Source organism: Meriones unguiculatus, chromosome 5, assembly GCF_030254825.1.
Source record: "Meriones unguiculatus strain TT.TT164.6M chromosome 5, Bangor_MerUng_6.1, whole genome shotgun sequence".
Lineage (NCBI taxonomy): Eukaryota > Metazoa > Chordata > Mammalia > Rodentia > Muridae > Meriones > Meriones unguiculatus.
In genome coordinates this window covers 120,984,089-121,003,046 of record NC_083353.1, presented here as the reverse complement: position 1 = coordinate 121,003,046, position 18,958 = coordinate 120,984,089, and the positions used below count along the sequence as shown (strand labels likewise).

Sequence of the window (18,958 nt, the reverse complement as noted above, 5' to 3'; positions counted from 1 at the left end):
ACTGTCTGCTAAGTTTACTGTCTTCAGAGCCTGGCTAACTTCTGCCCACCCAGACCAACCGTAAGGACCTCTTGTCTTCCACAGCAGCATATTGGCCTGTGGCCCTACACATGGCATCCAGGAGAGTTTTTCTCATTGGTCCCCTACTGAAGGGCCGTAGCCAGCACTCGCTCCTTTGATGGAATGTCAATGGGAAAGACCAGCTTGGGAGCACAAGTCCATTTCCACTCAACCCCTTAGAAGGTGACTGATCAGAAAAGATGCTGAGAACCACCCCAGAGCTGTAAGCGGCAGCTATGTCTGTGTGACAGACGGGGCACCCCCTACTGGCCCATCCCCCATCTCTGCCTCCAATCCCCCCTCACTCACAGAACTGAGAGATGCAGTAGTCAGTGCTTCTGCCCAGAAGAGGAAGACAGACTTCTGGTCTGAGGTAATAGCAGAAGTGGTTGGTATTTCTTTCATGTGACATGGGATACTGTGACTCCAGACAATGGAGCCAGAACCACCATCTACCACCATCATCTGCACATGAGAAGACAAAGAAGATACAGCCAGTCCTTAGGAGAGTGCCAGGACAAGAAAAACAGTCAAGACAAACACTCTGATAGTAGATTATTCATGGTCCTCCACATTTGTGAGGCACTGGGCTCCAATACCAACACATAGCAGACACCAAGTTTGTTACATAAAAGGCCAGCATTTGCATGTAGCTACTTATGTCCTTGTGTGCACATAGACCATTCTCTAGATTACCTACAACATCTATTGTGATCTAGTAAACATCCTATCAATAGTTGTTACTGTGCTGTTTAAGGAATAGTAAAAATAATAATAATAATAAAAAGTCTGTGACTGTTCAGTATGAACAATTCTTTCAGCTATTTTCATTCAGCCCACAGCTGGTTAGCTTTGATTGTCAACAGAAGAAATCTATGCCAATTATTTTTATATTAAAACTCTATAATTCTGCCTGTACCATTAAATGAATAAAAACTGGCTATCAAAGCATTTTATCCCCACAACACACAGCCTTACAGGAAAACAGAATGTGGAGCCCCTGGCTCAGCATCCCTCCATGCTGTGGCCCCTCCCTCTGAGCTCTGGTCTTAGTGCTCCTGACCTGATAGTCCTTGCCACACACACAGAAATCCAACCTTAAAGGCCCTACCCATACTTTCATCCTTTAGCAAAAGCCTCCATAACACCCTGACAATGGTGAGTCCTGCCCTCGCACTGAAATATGAAGTCATTGATACCCACCTTTCCCTGCCCAGATTTATAAGACGGTTCCTCCTAGCTAACTGTAGGTAGGTGCAGGCTCCAGAAAGAATACAAGATTAGTCTAGAAAAAAACTAGTGTTGCAGATTTTAGCAATTAGCTATGAGTTTTCAATTTATCCATCCACTAGACTGGAGTTCTCTGAAGGGAGAGACTGTGTCTTCGGTTCTTATTCTTCCCAGTGTCCCACCCAGGGCCCAGCACAGAGCCCATGCTTTCCATGTGTTCCGACTGATTTGAGCCCCATTTTTACCTTTTTCATCCCAACTCCATCCTGTGTCTGCAGAAGGAAGTCCAATGTCTGGTCATCAGTGAAATAGCCAGGAGTGGGCTGGCTGCAAACAGACAGGGAAGCAATAAACAGTATATACGAAAAGAAACAGGCGCTCCCTCCCTCCCCTTGCGCCAGCCACAGGCAACAAGCAATTGTTCTACTTTGTTTTTAAGACAGGAAAGACGCTCAGAACGGTAGCAATGAAGGGCACTCTGCAAACCTGCGCAGGCCTTGAAGGCTCAGTTTCCAGTGAGGCGTAAGGTCTTGTCCCCGAAGCAGGACCAGGCCTTGCCTGGTTGTGATCAGGAGGCTGCTGCCGTTGGAATCTGGTGCCTTCACCAACTGGAGAAGCTCAACTCCATCACTGCATTGAACAAAAGCCCAACAGTTAGTCTCTGGTGTGTCTGAGAGTTCCACAACCATTTATTTTGATGTTTCATTCCCAGTGTGTGTCTGCCTGCATATACAGTTGTCCCTAGTGTCTATGTGGGAACTGGTTCCAGGACCTACTGCAGACACCAAATTCACATGCTCACCATCCTTACACTGAGTGATAGTGTCTCCATACAACCTGTAGCCTCCTGTATAATGTAAACCATCTCTAAGTTAGTTCTAACTCTGAGTACAATGCAAACAGTTGCAAGGCTACAGCCTCTAGGTAATAATGACAAGAAATACAGTCTGTTTATGTTGGGGGCAGACACAGTTTTTTTGTTTTCTTAATATTTTCAATTAGCAAGGGAGTGAGTCACAAATGTAGATCCTGATGATATGGACTCCCAACCAGGAGTCTGCCTGGACCCACTGGGAACAGTAACAGAGCCAAGGAGAATGGCACAGAGGACAGACAGAGATGGGAACAGGTATCCTGAAACTGTCTTCAAGCTTGAACAGCAACTCTTGGCATTTATTTCATCTTTTTCTACACTACAGGAACCATTCCATCAAATTCACTACAATAACATGATAATATTTGAGGGAAAAATGCTAGAAAATGACTTGAAATTTCTGACAGAAAGAAATAAAACAAGTATTATTCAAGCCAAGAGTTGAGTAGGTAAAATAAATAGATCACTGCATATGACAACTATACTCTTTAAGTTAAGAAGTAAATAAAAAATTAGAAAGAAAAAAGATTTCATGCACCCTATTCTTGCTCTGTCAAACTGATTCTTCAACTAGAAGAAAAATATAGGGAAGAGTGGGTCAAAGCCTTCACACAGCTTTACAGCCATTTTATAAAGAATATTCCTTTAGCTCTTCTAACCTGGACCCACAAGTTAATATCCCTCCTTCTAATCTGGTTCTGAAGTAAGCATTCACCCTGATCACCGATACAAACCCAACATTCACGACCAGAAGAAGAGAATTTCTCACTGTGTTAAGCAGATCAGGATTTGGTATTTCACACTTAGCTCACTTTGCCCAAACCTCCACCCTTAGTCACTAGTCAACCCAAACTCAGACACCCTGTGATGTATGAGTCTCCAGAAGACCTCTCTGTGGCTGAAGAGATATCAGCCATACCTGTAAACATCGATGAGCTCAGAAAGGTTGACAGATCTGCGCTTCTCCCATTCTGGCTCTTCTATCTGCAGAGAAGGTGGTGAGCTGTCCCGATTCTGGGCCTGAACAAAAATGTCCCGCAGGGCGACAGCTTGTATGTTTCCTAGTGCCACAGGAAGAGTCCACACTGAGAAGCTGGATTTAAAAGAACTACCCCAGGCTATCCCAGGGTGGGGGTCTGGGCAGGAGACACAGAGCAGATCCCATGGGTCCAATAGAGCCCTCTCCAGCTGGTCAGACATAGAGTGACAGGGAAGTGACCAAGCCAACGCTGGGCAGTCTCCTCTCCAGAGAAGGCGTCAAGGGAAAGCAAGAGTTAACGACCTGCAGCAGGTGAGAGTCCCTGCAACAGGCAACTGACTTCGAAGAAGAGCCCACACCAGCCACCCCTGTATGAGTGTTCGTCCTGTCTCACAGGAGGCCTGGGCACCTACCGCAGGGGAGCAGAAGCCAAAGCCAGCCTTGCTTCTTACCAAAGCCAAACAGGATGTAGACGGCCCCACTGGCCGTGATGTAAACCTGGGGACCAATCAGATTCCCTACTCCCACGATGTTGTACTTCACAGGTCGGCCCACTGGACTCCCTGTCCTACCAGAGACCAGCAGAAAACACAGATCTGGCTGAAGAAATGAAAGAAAGGAATATGTTAATAGAGGTCTTTCATTTCCTAAGGCCTCGTGAGATGAGGGCTCATGAACACTTCCCGTGGTTGGAAAGCACAAAGCCTTACTGGCTTGCTTATTCCACCAGACATTAGAAATGGGGCAGATATGTATGCCCTGATTAGATGTGTATGAAGAGCATCTTTAAGATTCCTCAGATTGAAGCACAGTGGTTGCTGACTATATCATCTCCTAAAGACTAAGAGCTAAATATAAGATGCTGATACAAGGAGGGTCTTCACTCAGTAGCCAGGATCATGCAGAGAGATGCAGATTGTCAGCTTGATGGGAATTAGAATCACCAGGAAAACACCCTTCTGGGTGTATGTCTGAAGATGTTTCTAGAGAGGTTTAACCAAATAGGAAGACCATCCCTGGATGTGGGAGGCTTCATCCTCTCAGCTCTGGCCTTGACTGAATAAAAATAAGAAATCCCAGGCTGCAGAGATGCTCAATCATGAGGACCAGTGTTCAGATCCCAGGACATAACCAAATCCCTGTACCTCTGGAAGAGCAACTGGTGCTCTTAACCGCTGAGCCATCTCTCCAGCCCCATGAAATAGATTTTGATATGAAAAAAATAGAAGTGAGCCCAAGCATTGCCTTCCTTCTGCTTCTTCACTGTGAGTACACTGTGAGAGGCTGTCTCTCACTCCTGCCACCATGCCTTCCTTTAGGAGGCAGAGACAGGCAAATCTATGTGAGTTTGAGGCTACACAGTGAGCTCCTGTCTCAAAATACATGTCTGTGTGTATATATATATAGATATTAGTTGAGATAACTGCTCATTAATTTTGTCTTTCCTGAGAAGAAAGACCTGGGAGAAGGCTGTGACTTCATCTACATACAGAGCAGCTGCTCCAGCATATGAGCTGAGGCTTATAAGAACACTGTGCTAGAATCAAAGTTTATCTTTCTTGAGGGGGAAGAGAGGAATTAAGACATGCATCACTGTGAAACACTAGACAGACTAGAACTAATTGAGTAGACCAGGCTGGCCTCAAACTTAGAGCAATCGTCCTGCCTCAGCTCCAAGGGCTGGGATTATAGGCAGGAACTACCACATCGACACTGAAAGCCTGTCTCCCTACAGCATCTTCCTTTGGTCATTGATGAGTCAGAGAGGATCTGGGTCTGATTTTTAGACAGGTCTCAGCGTGCAACCCAGGCTGACCTGGAGCTCTGAGTCCTCCTTTGTATTGGGATTACACAACCAGGTGAGGCATGTACTGTTGTCGTTGTTGAGGCAGGGTCTCACATATGTCAGGCTGATCTCTAGCTCACTATTTAGTCACAGATGACCCTAAACTTCTGATCCTCCTGCCCTTCTCTCCTGAGTGCAGGCATTACCACCACACCTGATTTATCCAGCTCAGGGGATCAAACAAGGGCTTCATGCGTGCTAAACCATCACTCTGCCAACTGAGCTACATCCACAGCTTACATCTTATGAGCCTTCTATAGGTCCATCCTGTTGTTTTACAATTGAAGTAAAATTTAAATGGAAACAACATAGTAAAACTAACATTCCATTTACACAGTTGCAAATAGGTAGCTTTCTAGGGATTTACTTTGTTAGCTTTAATTTTCATAAGCCCCCTGCAGGGAGATATAACTTTCTCATTTCGACATGTGAAGAAACTACAGCAAGGATAGAGTACAGTTTGTCCAAGGCCACAAAGCTACAGAGTGGTACAGAAGGAATTTACACGTGAGCCATCTGCCTCCAGGGCTCTCTTAAACCACAGTCCTCAGAACCACAACATGTCATGGGAAATGAACTGGAATGCTCTTGGTTCACCTAACCTCACCAAGAGGATCTATTTTGGCTTAAGCCATTGCAACAACAGGTTCCAGTCAGCACTTAAAATAATTCCACTAGAGTCTATACCTGCAATTCTCCAATGGCCAGCACCACCAGATCTCTGACTCCGTCTTCATCCAAGTCTGGCAGCACCACAACCGGGGCGGCCAAGGTGCCATTGGACAAATAGTTTGGGTTTAGAGTCCAGATGACTTTCCCTGAAGAAGGAGACAGAGGCAGATCATCACTTCTGCTTTCTACCCCAACAAGACAGGAGCAACATTCCTGAGACGGAAAAGAAAACTCTAAGGGCTGAACAGGAAAAGGCAGCTCCTTAGCACTTCTTCCTTTAGTTTTTGTCTGAGGACACAGGGAGCAGGAAGTGGGACCCAGGATCCTCAAGCATCTGGCTACACTTCCGTGTAATAACCTCACATCTGGATTTTAGCTTATTTACTTACAATTTTATTTTGTGTGTGTGAGACTGTTTTGCCTGCACGTATGTCATATACCATGTGTGCTGATGCCCGGGAAAGTCAGAAGAAAGCATTAGAGCCCTGGAACTGAAGTTACAGCTGGTTGTAACTGCCCTGTGTTGCTGAGGCCTAAAGTCGGGTCCTCTGCAAGAGCAGACAGTGCTCTTAACCATTAGGCCCAGTCCCACACATTTGCATTGTGTATATCAGATAAAGAGGTCTATGTCTTCCTGACTCTGCTAGGGCTGAAGAATGTGTCTGTCACAGGGCCTTGCAGCCACGGAGGAGCCCACACCAGAGAAACTGCAGAAGGTTTTCAAGGACGTCAGTCCTGACCTAAAATAGTAAGTGAATTCTGATGATCTTTTTTAAATATAGGAGCTCATATAACCCAGGCTAGCCTTTAACTAACTTACTATTTAGCCAAGTATGACCTTGAACTGCTGATCCTATTTCTACCTCTTAAATGAGCACGATAATTACAGGCCTGCACCACTATGCCCAGTTTCTCTGGTGCTGGGAATCACTCCAGGAGTTTTGTGTATGCTAAAGAATGACTCTACCACATGGCATATACATAATTTTTTTTCCCATTCAAAGGTACCTCACTAGCCAAGTATGGTAACTTAAACCTGTAATCTCAGCAGATGGGAGGCTAAGACAGGAGGATTTCATGAATTCAAGTGTAAAATCATGTCTCAAAAAGGAGGAAGCAAAAACTAAGCATCCCACAGTGGTACCTCTGATGTCGAAAGGGTGCCACTATTTGTTCAACTTCTCTTGAGCTTATGGCCCTATAACCAGCATATTATAAGAAGACATCTTTATCATACTAGACTCATTTTCATCACTTCTGTCCTATGAATCTATGAGGAAAAAGGAGCTAAAAGGCCATATCAATAGTCTCCACTGGCCCAAGTTCTCTTCCAATATCCAGCCAGTACCCAGGTTCACGTATGGACCAGCATAACTCAAGGAGACAGAAGCAATACCCCCTTGCCTGCTGAACAAAGAACAGAGCAGAGCCATCTGGAGCAGCTTCTATTTGGGGAAGAGTTTAATTATCACCAAACAGGTTGCAACAAGAATCTATTTACTCCTTCTGCCCAAGCCCCTATTCTCTTTCCCTTAATAACCACCTGCTGAACCAGGTCGACAAAGCGGTTTCCAGCCTGCCAGAGGACAGACACCTCTTCCCCTTCAAGCTGTTCAAATCCCAAACCGAGGTTCACAGAGGCAACACTCTGACCTCAAGGCCATCCTTCACCTGATGTTGCATTGAATGCGCTGAGCAGCTTTCGAGTCCCTGTCACAAGGCAGATGGTTTTGGCCATGCTTCCTGGCATCAGGTCCAAGCATGTGACATCTTGAGCCTCCTCCGGGAGGGGACTGGACCACAGCGTGCTGCCATTCATCCCCGAAAGGCACACAAGATCTGCAGTTGGTTGTGAGCCACCACCTAAAGACATGTAAGAGAGGTGACGGGGCAGAAGAGAAGAGAGTCAGCGGTAAGCAAGACACCTGAAAACTCAAAGGGAATGGTGGGGGTGAGGCAGCGGCTCAGCTCCCGCCTGTGTTCCTGACAAGGTGTGAACACAGAACCTGGCATCTCTCCTCCCTTGCACCTCGTGTAGGACAGGTGTAGGACCATCCCCTGTGGGCAACTCTGAACCACCTCACCAGGTCCCCATTTGGCACCTTTCCTAACACATCTGTTTGCCTGTCAGCCACCTTAGCCCACGCTAAACAGTGACATTCTTAAAGACACAGGAATTTCTGACTTCCCAGCACATTATAGGATGCCTGCTACACAGAGCAGCCAGTTGTTTGCCGAGCAAAAGACAGGGTAAGACCAGCTAAGTGAGCGGGGAAAGCCATCTGCTGCCAAGCCCGATGACCTGAGTTCAGTCCCCAGTGCCCAGCACCACTCCAGTAGGAGAGAATCAACTCCTACAAGTTGTCCTGACCTCCACATGTGCACTGTCACATGCATGTGTGCACGCAACACACACACATACACTCAATAGATGTCATTTTAAAATCAAAAGAAAAAGACAGGAGAAAAGCCCAAAACACTGAGGAGGAGCTGTTGAGGAGAAAGGTGGGAGAGGAATGTACAGGAACATGGAGGCTGGCCTAGAAACCATGCAGAGCAGAGGAAATCCCAGACTCCAGCAGCATATACTCCCCAAGCAGAAATGACCTGCAGGTTTCAGAGTAGCGAACAGCAAGGTCTTGCTGTCTGCAGCCCTCTGGTTTGTTCCTAGGCAGGAAAAGAACACATGGGGCAGCAACACCCATGTCCAAGGGAAGTGAAACCACAGCAGCGTGGGCCAGGATGTGACTTAGTAGTGGTCACAGTCCCTGCCAGCTTGACTTTCACTCTGAGGACTGGACATCTTGACTCACCCATGTTTTCTCCTTTCAGATACCAGAAGTTTCAAAGCTTTAGTCTTCCTGTTCCTCAGAGGTACTAACTAAACAACACAGCCTCAAACAGGAAACTGGGTATGGCTCGCTGTGCTAGACCTCCTGCCAGAGATCTGCATTACTTTCTAGACTTTTCCAGACCAATCCTGTGCTAGGCTTCCTGCTTAAGAACCCCAGTGAAGGCTGGGCATAGTGGCACATGCCTTTAATTCCAGCATTCAGGAGGCAGAGGCAGCGGAATCTCTGTGATTTCTGAGGCCAGCCTGGTCTACAGAGGGAGTTCCAGGACAGCTGTGCAACAGAGACACTCTGCCTGGGAGTATGGGGCAGGGAATCGGCACAGCCCAGGAGAGGGTGAACAGTGCCCGCTGCAGCCAACACATGTTTGCTGGATCATGAGCAACTAAACTCTATTCCCCTCTTCCCACAGTAGGTACATGCATTGGCGTGGGGGTTGAGGATATGAACTTCACAACCTGATTCTTAGAACTGAACTTCAAGTCTACATTTTACAGTTGTGGGACTCTAAGAAGTTCCTTAACCTCAGTGTGCCTCAGTTTCCTCGTCTGGAAGACAGGACAATAATACTAGCCTACTTAGACAGATTCTATTGAAAGGCCAATCCATTCCTGTGTGCTGTGTGTCTACAACAGCACACAGAAAGCACCTAATTGTTGCAGGATAGTGGGTCATACTATGAGACCAAGGCAATGTTAGTTACTAGAAAAACCTGTTCCTACTTGTGGTGTGGCTCAGCCCTAACACACACCTTTAATCCAAGAGCTTTCTGCTTGAATAATTGTAAACAGGATTAAATAAAGTCAGCCATAGGTCAAGACACAGTGCAAGCAACCAGTTGACAGAAAGTAAACATAGGATTATTAAGAAAAAAAAAACATAGAGAGTAAGAGGAAGTCAGGAGGATGGATAGAGAGATGCACAAGAAGTAGAAGGAGGGACATTCAGTCTGAGGCGCTTGTACGAGAAGGAGGCATTGCTTCTGGGAAGGTGGCTGAGGGGGATGGTCAACTGGATGCTCTCTCTACCTCTCTGAGATAGCAGGCTTTCATCCCAGCATCTGGCTCCCAAGTGTTCACTGGTAAAATCAAATGATTAAAATTTTGTTAAAAACAACACCTAATGGTAGTTATTGTAGTTTTTTTAGTGACAAATGTCCCCAACAGGCTTAAGCTTCTGAACATTTGGTCCCTGGCTGGTGGCACCATTTGAGGACATTGGGGGTTGGTCTGATGCTTGTATTTTAATGTTAATAACTGGTCCTCAAGATTTGGTTACTGCCCAGATACATGCATATTTGTTGTGTAAACCTGCCTAACACATTATTCCTGCTTGCTTAATAAAGAAGGCCTGTACCTGGGCAGGACAGAAGGACGTAGGCATGGCTAAGGTTACCAGACCTATCATGGGAAGAGAGGAAAGAGGAGGAAGCCATGACGGGTTAGCATGGAAAAGGAACCAGGTGGGCCAGGAGGAAGGACTTTGAAAGTGGTGTGGAAAGGATCGATCCAGATAAAGGATAAGCAAGTATTTATAAGATTATGGATGGGAGATAGCCCAGATAAGAATGGTTAAGGCAGATGGCATTGGCCAGGGGTTGAGAGGTCCTTAATGAGGTTATTGAGCTAATATAGCTGGAATTATCTACCCAGCCTAAGGCAATTATAAGACAACTACAAAATCTAACAGGTGTCTTGTCTTATTGATTGTGATAGCAGGTAAAATAATACTGCCATGATCATTATAAGACTAATAATAAACATTATATAGCCCAACACCTTTTATTTCCAACAACAGAGGATATCATGGAACCTTTAAGACATACAGTCTTGCTGGAGGGAGTGTGTCACCAGGGAAGGGGGGGCTTTGAGAACTACTGGCAAAATAAACTCTTTTGTAAAGTGCTTTTGTTAATGATATTTGTCACAGAAAAAAAAGTAACTAATACAGTTACATTCTTGCTTTTACAACCCCTGGGAAAATCATGTTGGTCTACATAGTGTCCAAAGCCTCAGTCTTGTCAATAGGCATCTTGATATAAAGCAGAGTAGGCAAAATAGCAAATAACTTCAGCATTCCTGACCTTACTTCAAAGGTGAATGAGTCACAGACCAGGAATATGCAATCAAGCTAAGATCATAGGAAAGTCTGCTCCAAACCAGAAAGCTCTCTGCCACAAAGTAACATCTATATTTCAAACGTGCTTCCAAAAGGCATTTTAGTAATGTCAGGCAAATGTACAGTACAGAAATCTCTAAAACATACCTGGACACTCACTCTGGGCCTGAATGATTAAAACACGCTTGCTAGGATTTCCTTGACCTCTGGGTAGGGTTCTTGTGTCAGCTGACATGCTGTGGTCACTGCCAATTTAGTAGACATTGCAGACAAACTAGGACCTTGTGCAGCTATCATGGAAATTAAGCATTTTTGCTACTGGTCGTATCCAATGGAATCCCAGAAACGTCACACTCGGCTAGTGTAAGCTATGGAGGCTTTAATAAAGAAACTATTGACAAAGTTGTGTCAGGGCACAGAACTCCCGTAGTGGCAGTTTAGCCCCTCAGAGCTGTTAATGCTCCCAGGGATGAAGAAGAAAGAGGTTGCTGGTATCCAGAAAAGAAAGCCTTCTAAGAGGGCCAGCTTGAGACCTGCTCTGACCAGCGGTTAAGTTCATTGCCACTGTGCTCTAACCCCACCTGTGAGGAAGTGGGGATGTTAGCTCCTCTCCTCAGTCTCCCAGCAGGCTGGGGGTCTGATAAATATCCTCCACAATGTCAAGCGTTCTGAGGGAGGACAAACCTGGAAATTAAACTGAAAGGAAAAAGGAAGGCCAGCAGCCCAATCATCTGTGTGCAAGGGTCTTGAGCAACCCAGGATTGAGGGCAGGGTAGAATCCCCATTCACTATAATCTAGCAGGGGGGCGGGGGGTGGGGGGAGAAGCTGCCTGGGGAGATGGCTCAGTTGGTAAAGTGCTTGCTGCACAAGCAAGAAAGCCTGAGTTCGATCCCTAGAACCCACATAAGAAAGCCTGGAGAGAAGTGAGTGCGGTGACCCATGCCTGTGATCTCAGCAGAGGCAGAAGCAGGCAGATCTCTGTGAGTTCAAGGCCAGCCTGGTATACGAAGTGAGTCCAAGACAACCAAAGCTACACAGAGAAACCTTGTCTCAAAAAAACAAAAACCAAAACCAAAAAAAGCAAACAAACAAACAAACAAACAAAGGCCTTGAGAGGTGGCATGTTCCTGCCATCACCACAGTGCCATGGGCGGAGACGGAGGGGCGGCAGCTTCTGAGGATTGCTAGCCAGGTCCAGGCCAGTGAGAGACACTGTTTCAAAATGTAATGTGGTCAGTTCTGAGTAATGACATCTGAGGCTGGCTGTGTCTCCCTCCCACCAAGCCACACATATCGAATTACCAAGGCTGTCACTACAAGAGATGAGCAAGTCACTTCTCTGAACCAGTTTCTCAACCAGCCTAGGTGACCACTCAAAGTCCCTCTGGCTGTGACTCACTCTGCTTGCTACCTTTATTTATTTATTTATTTTGGAGGGGAGGGTGGGTTTGGGGGGCATTTTGAGACAGGGTCCCTCTAGCACTGGCTGTCCCAGAATTCAGCATGTAGACCAGGCTGACCTCGAATTCACAGAAAGCACCCTGCCTCCACCTTCCAAGTCCTGGGGTTAAGGCGTGAGTGCCCAGCATCACACTGGGTTCCTGATGAGCCCCATCACGCATGGCAGACCTGTGTGGTGACCTGTTCCCTGCGGACCCTCCTGTGCGCTGTCCCTGGAAAGTGACTAACGCTCCCCCACCCCCCACGGTGGCCTTCAGGAGGCGTAACTCTTACCTCCTTCGGTCCCATTCCTGGTTGTCACAAAGGAGAGAAGCACGTCCCGCAGGCCATCTCTATTCACGTCAGCCAGCTCCAGGGGAGACAGGTCCCCGCCTGGGGTACACATAATGAAACAAAAAGGGCCTGAGCCAGTTACCACAGACTAGTTCTGCCAGGTTAGAAAGAAGACAGATGCAGATGGTACCAACCCCCACCCCCAGCCCAGGTGGACAGCAGAGAATCCTGGACATTATACATGAAGCAAACAGACTCAGCTTCTGAGAGGGCAGTGAGTTAGCCTGACGGGGGACTGCAAGACCTATGGAATGGTGATGTATCAAATCACCTGGGGTTTCTGGCCACGTTAGACAGGACATAGTGAAATAACTGGCAACTAACTCAGAAATGCCACAGAGCCAAAGAGGCCCTTAGGAACCTGGCTTCCCTGGCCAAAGGCCCAGGAAGGGTGCAGCCTTGCAAGGCAAATTGATTATAGATAATGATGTACCAACCCTGCCCCAGCAAAGGCTGTGGAACCTGACTTCTGAAACCTTGTCCTTGCCACCACCACAACACCAGACTCAAAGCCAAAAGAGCCGTGGGGTCACCAGGACTACCCTCCCACGGGCAATGGGGAGGGAAATCTGAGGCTCTACGAAGCCAGCCCTGCCCTTCCTCCTCGGCGGGCAGCAGAGGCCTGTAGGGAGCAGAGACGAGGGTGGATCCCCTCCTTGTACCCAAGGAGTCAGAGAGTGCCTGCCAAATCTGTAGGAAACTCAGAGTGGAAGCACAAGTTGGTACAACTGCTTTGGCAGGAAATGTAAGAACCTGTTTAGAAAGAACATGCCCACACCCCCTGTCTGGCAACGTGACTAGGCTTCTACCAAGGAGAAATGCGTACATAACCCTTTGGAAATATATAGAAATGTCCTTAGGATCACTTATTTTAAAAAGATTGGAAATCGTTTAAATGTTTATCAACAGTAGAATAGATAAATAAATCATATGACATTCGTAATATGGAAAATTAGGCACTGGTAAAAATGAATAGACTCCAGCTACAGTGCATCAGTACAGATTAATCTCAGAAATGTCTCTTTAAAAACAATGTGGATTATAGTGTTTGCCTTGTATGCATGAGGCCTGGCTTCAATCTCCAACACTGAAAAAAAAAATTTTTTTTTCCCCAAAAAGGTAAACTCTATGGTACCAAGGGCTGTAACCCAGCACTCTGGAGATAGAAGCAAGGTCAGGAGTTCAAAGCCATGCTCAGCTAAAGAATGAGTTCAAATCTAGCCTGCACTACAAGGGGTGTCTCAGGGACAAACATGCACAAAACTTGTATTAACAGCCCAGGCGTGCTGGCGCATGGCAAATAATGCTAGCACTCAGGAGGCTGAGAAAAGAAAAGGCCAAGGCCAGCCTGGGCTTCATAGATATAAGACCCTGTCTCAAAAAAAAAAAAAATACATTGTACAAATGTCACAGAAGACTATGGTTCTATTTGTATAAAATTCAAGAAAGGAGACAAAATCAAGGAATATATCAGCAAGGCAAAATGTTAGAGTCAATGATCAGCCCAAACTCAGGATCAGAATCTTTTGGGGACAGACGGGGAGATGATCAGGGGACTCAGAGGCCTCAACAATGTCCTGTTTGCTCAGCTGGGTGGTGGACATAGCAGCGATGCTGTGAAACTAAAGCTGCCTTCAGGGAACGCAGACAGCCAGTGTCTGTCTCATTCCAGACCCTCACCTCCTAAGCAACCCCAGGGCACAGGGATAAGACAGTGCAGCCCACATTAGTTTTTAAGGTTTGGAGCGAAAGCAGCATAGTGGTGCACACCTGTGGCATGAGCACTCAGGAGGCGAAGGTGGGAGGCTGCCACAAGTTCAGGGGCAACGTGGTCCACCAAGTGATTCCTAAGCCAATCAGAGTGATGGTGATGAGACACTGTCTCCAAAAAACATTCCAACCAGGAATGGCAGTACATGCCCTTAGTCCCAGCACTTGGGAAGAAGAGGCAGGAAGATCTCTGTGAGTTCAAAACCTTTGTCCACACAGAGATCAGGGCAGACAAGGCTACAGTGATACCCTGCCTAATAGACAGATAGACAGATAGACAGATAGATAGACAAATCAGACAATAGCTAAACCAATATATGAAAATTACAGATTTATGTCTTAAAATCCCGCAACTCACCTCCTTGGGAGCCCAGGTGCCGGCTCCAAGTGCTATGCAGGTCTCTGGGAGGACAGGGAATGAGGAAGGCACACAGGAGTACCAAGACCATTGAGATCACCAGCGTCAGCAGGAAGACAGATGTGCGCACATAGGACACCAGGGAGGAGGTGGCCTTCTGCTCTAGACCTCCGAGGGGTTCTGAGGGGAAACCCTCTGGGGCAGCTTCTGAAAGGTGTGGCTTTGCAGCCCCAGCCACGTCTGCATCTGAGTCCGGCTCCGGCAGGTCTCCCAGGGCGCTCTTCCCGTTTTTGACCCCTCCGTTCTTCTGCTGCAAGTTAAGCACGAGATCATCTTCGCTCTCATCGCTGTCAGCCTGGGTGAGAGGGTCGTACTCCCCGAGGTCTGGGCTCTTCTTCCCTGGAGACACAGGAGGACAGAGTCAGGAAGAGCCTGGAAGGAAAGAGCCTCACCACACTGTGGTGGCACGGAAGCAAAATCACAGCAACCACACAAACAACCCCAAAAACCTAGCTTTACATCACTGAGACCTTGGTTAGACCTTAGTGGTTTTCTGTATAACTTGGGAGCTACGGGTGGGGCAGAGGGAGTCCATTGTTCTAGAATTACTGTCTTTTGGGGTTAGGAAAATTGAAAAGGCCAGGGTAAAAGTAGAATACGTCATGTTTATCAAAATAAGATAGGCCTGGACAGCCCCATGCTGTATGTTCTCCCATGGGGAAGCTAAGACAGTAACCTTTAGAGCAGAGAGCCTGGCAGAGTAGCTTTAATCTCAGTGCTTGTGAAGCTAAACAGAACTGCCGTGAGTTTACAGGCTGTGCTACAAAGCAAGGTCCAGCCTCATGGCTATGATATTGTCAGGCCTGATGACCTGAGTTCAGTCCCCGGGCTGCACAGTGGGAGGAAGAAATTCACTTCCACAAGTTGTCATCTGATCTGCACTCACATACATATGCATATAGTTGTTTTTTAATGTAATAATAATTTTAAAAAACCCTGTCTCCAGAGTGCATCAGAGGAGGCTGGGGTACTGCAGGTTAAGGTAAGCTGCTTGCCCAGCATGGACAAAGCCCTGGGTTTGACCCCAGCACTGCATACACCAGGCATGATGACGCATGCCTGTTATCACAACACTTGGGAAATACTGGCAGTATCTGAAACCCAAGGTCATCCTCAGCTTAGACTGAGGCCAGTTTGTTACATAGGAGACTCTGGCTTTTTAAAAGGAGGTCGGGCTGAGATACAGGTCAGTGGCCTTGTATACAGACACAGAGCACTGGCCGCTCTTCCAGAGGACCCAGGTTTGCGTGCCAGCACCTACAAGGTGGCTCACAACTGGCTGCAGCTCCAGTTTTAGGGGATCTGTAGCCCTCATCGGACCTCTGGGGCACCAGGCATGCATTTGGTACACAGACATACGAATATGCCAAACACCCATACACACAAATAGTTTTTTAAAGAGAAGCAAAGAATGGACCAGGGTTGACAGCTGCGGTTGGATAGGAAAATAACTTTTAACATTCTGTAGCATAATCTAAAACTATGGTTGTCCCTGTGAGTCCCAGGGACTGAACTCCGGTCACCTGTCTTGGTGGCAAGCACTTTTACCTGCAGAGGCATCTTTCCAGCCCGAATATCTGTACAACTTAGAAGCTTCTGAATTTGATTGACCGTCACTAACAAAGATGGCCATGGCTCTTTGATTTTCTTTTTATTCATTTGCTCATGTGTGTATGCATGTATTCATTTATAAATTCGAGGCGGGGACTCACTATGTAGCCCAGGCTGTCCTTGAACCTGTGGTGACTCTCCTACCTCAGCCTTCCCGGTGCTGAGACTCCATGTGTGAGGCAGAGGCTCTTGAGAAAACTTTCCTTAGACCTAGGCTGTTCCTGCTTTAGATTTTTCTCAGAGCCATAGGCAGCTGTTCCTGGTAAACTTCTAGAACAATTCTCTTCTGTATACTGTTTCTCACAGGGTGTCTACGGTTTCCCAGATGCTTCCATGGAAACAAGTTAGCAAGTTGGAGACTACATGCCAGCTAAAGATGTTTGACGAAGCCTCACTTCTTAGAACTGTCCTATGATTTGAATTCCTTTAAGACCATCTTTCGGTAAAGGTGTAAAAACTGCTCTTCTGCACATGCATCCTGGGATGCACGGCAGTTCCCAGGAACAAGGAGGTGGCAGATGACATGGTAAGGTCATAACCATCTTAACTCCAGCCCAGCCCATACCATACCATACCATACCATACCATACTCTGCTATACTCTCCTGGCCTCCATGGGTATTGCATGTACATGCTGAACATACATAGATAGAGGTAAAACATTCGTGTACATAAAAGAAAGTTTTTAAAAAACAAAACAGGGGCTAGAGAGATGACTCATCAGTTAAGAGCACTGGCTGCGCTTCTAGAGGATCACGGTGCAACTCTCAGCAATTACTTGGTGAATCACAACTGTCTGTAATTCCAGTTCTAAAGGATCCAGTGCTCTCTTCTGGCCTCTGAGGGAACCAGGCACACATGTGGTTTACAGACATACATAGAGACCCAACAACTATACACATAAGATACCTAAATATATTATTATTATTACTGGTTTTGTCTTTCAAGACAAGGTTTTTCTATGTAGCCCTAGCTGTCCTAGAACTTGTAGACCAAACTGGCCTCAAACTCAGGGATCCACTACCTCTGCCTATCAATTGCTGGGAGTAAAGGTTTGGCAATTAAAAAAAAAATTCCTGACAACCAAGAGAACATACCAAATCTTGAAATCTCAGGTTTCATATAATCCTTGTTCCAAACTGTGTCTCCTCTCAAACATCCAGCAGTCACTTGGCACCCAGCTGAACGTGACCAGTGTCAGGGATCCAAGGCAGGAGGGTCAGGAGCTCCAGGCCAGCCTCAGCTACATAGTGAGTTTACACCAGCCTGGGCTGCATGAGGTATTTTCTTACCAAAAGAAAATGATTCAACTGTTCCCAGCATAAAGACCAGTTTGCCTCTCTACCTTTTTCTAAACTCTATAGGCCTCAGTTTCCCTATTTATAAAATATAATTATCATTCATACCTTATAACTGTTAAAAGAATTAAGAAAACATACAAATGGCCCTTGCTGTCTGAATTATGACTGTTAAAAGAATTAAGACTGTAAAAAGAATTAAGACTTATGACTTAATTCTTAATTCTTAATTAAGACTGTTAATTTAAGAACTTAATTCTTAATTAAGACTGTTAAAAGAATTAAGAATATGACTTATGACTTATAACACCCTTATGACTGTTAAAAGAATTAAGAAAACATACAAATGGCCCTTGCTGATCATACCCAATCAATTTTGTCTTCCATTATTATTGTCTAAATCTGTCAACAGCCTTGGCTAGCCTTCTCTTCTCCAGGTTAAACTCTGCCATCTCCTTCACTCCATGACTTGAAGGGTGAGCCTTCTCTGCATACAATGTGGTAAGCCCATACTTTTTAAAGGAGGGTTTCTGGAACTGAACGCAATGCAAGGGTGTGGTCTGACCACAGACAGGACAGACCATGCCATTGCACTCCAGATAATTTATTGTTTCAGTAAACGTTGGTAGCTTTCTTGGCATCCTCACACACCAACCCTTCTAAAAGTTCCAAGGATTCCGAACCGCCCTCCTACCGTCCTATTGCCTTACCATTGGATTTGGAGCACGGAGTGAAATATTTAGCAGTAGTATCTACCCCAGTCAACCCTGTCAGCCTCTGCCTCCCACGGTTCCCAAAGAGGTGCAGCTGCCAAACTGAAACCACTGGCAAAACCCAGATAACAGAACAACTGAAGGGCAGCTCACTTTTGCCATGACTTATGCTATGACAGGAAGGAAGAGGCTTGGCGCCACATGCTATAGAAATGCAGACAATTTTAGTGATTCCATAAAAAATAATTAGATGTTCCTTTATAGGAATACAGACTTCTAATTAATCATTCCATAGGAGGCATTTCTGTCATAGTCCATTCCTTAAAACCAGAAGAGTGGAGGAAGACAGAAAGAGAGAAAGAAGGAGAGGAGAGGGAGGGAAGGGGAGAGGAAATGAGGGAGAAAACAACACATTCCCAACACACAGTGTATGAACAATTGCTGCCAATTTTATGAAATTCTCTCCTTGAGGGAACACAGTAAAAGGAGATCCGCGTATCAGCACTTGAAGAGGGAGCAGAGCCCACAGACTTGATGGTGACAATGATCCTGGGAAAAGTGCAGATGTCTTGACTGCCCACCATCCTCAGCACTGATCAAACACTCCAGTGTCTTAATTCATCAGGCCCCCGTATGACCCCGGGAGGGGTCTAATCCCTATTTCATCAAAGAAAGAACTGAAACACAAAGGTAATTTGCTTAAGACCACAGGACCCAGCAAAG

At 46.2% G+C, this 18,958-nt stretch overlaps 1 protein-coding gene across 2 annotated transcripts in view; it reads right to left on the bottom strand.

Moving 5' to 3' along the window:
- Positions 1 to 18,958, bottom strand: part of Fam234b (family with sequence similarity 234 member B) — a 32,868-nt gene that overhangs the window by 6,603 nt on the left and 7,307 nt on the right. Inside the window, exons 2-10 of one of the 2 annotated variants that reach the window (XM_060384308.1) lie at positions 14,555 to 14,953; positions 12,367 to 12,495; positions 7,333 to 7,524; positions 5,677 to 5,807; positions 3,596 to 3,743; positions 3,084 to 3,225; positions 1,777 to 1,920; positions 1,536 to 1,617; positions 370 to 525 (exon numbers count right to left, since the gene is read on the bottom strand). In XM_060384308.1, the coding sequence (XP_060240291.1) occupies positions 370 to 525; positions 1,536 to 1,617; positions 1,777 to 1,920; positions 3,084 to 3,225; positions 3,596 to 3,743; positions 5,677 to 5,807; positions 7,333 to 7,524; positions 12,367 to 12,495; positions 14,555 to 14,953 (1,523 nt within the window). The remainder of the gene's footprint in view (positions 1 to 369; positions 526 to 1,535; positions 1,618 to 1,776; positions 1,921 to 3,083; positions 3,226 to 3,595; positions 3,744 to 5,676; positions 5,808 to 7,332; positions 7,525 to 12,366; positions 12,496 to 14,554; positions 14,954 to 18,958) is intronic. The other variant, XM_021634103.2, reaches the window with a different exon arrangement.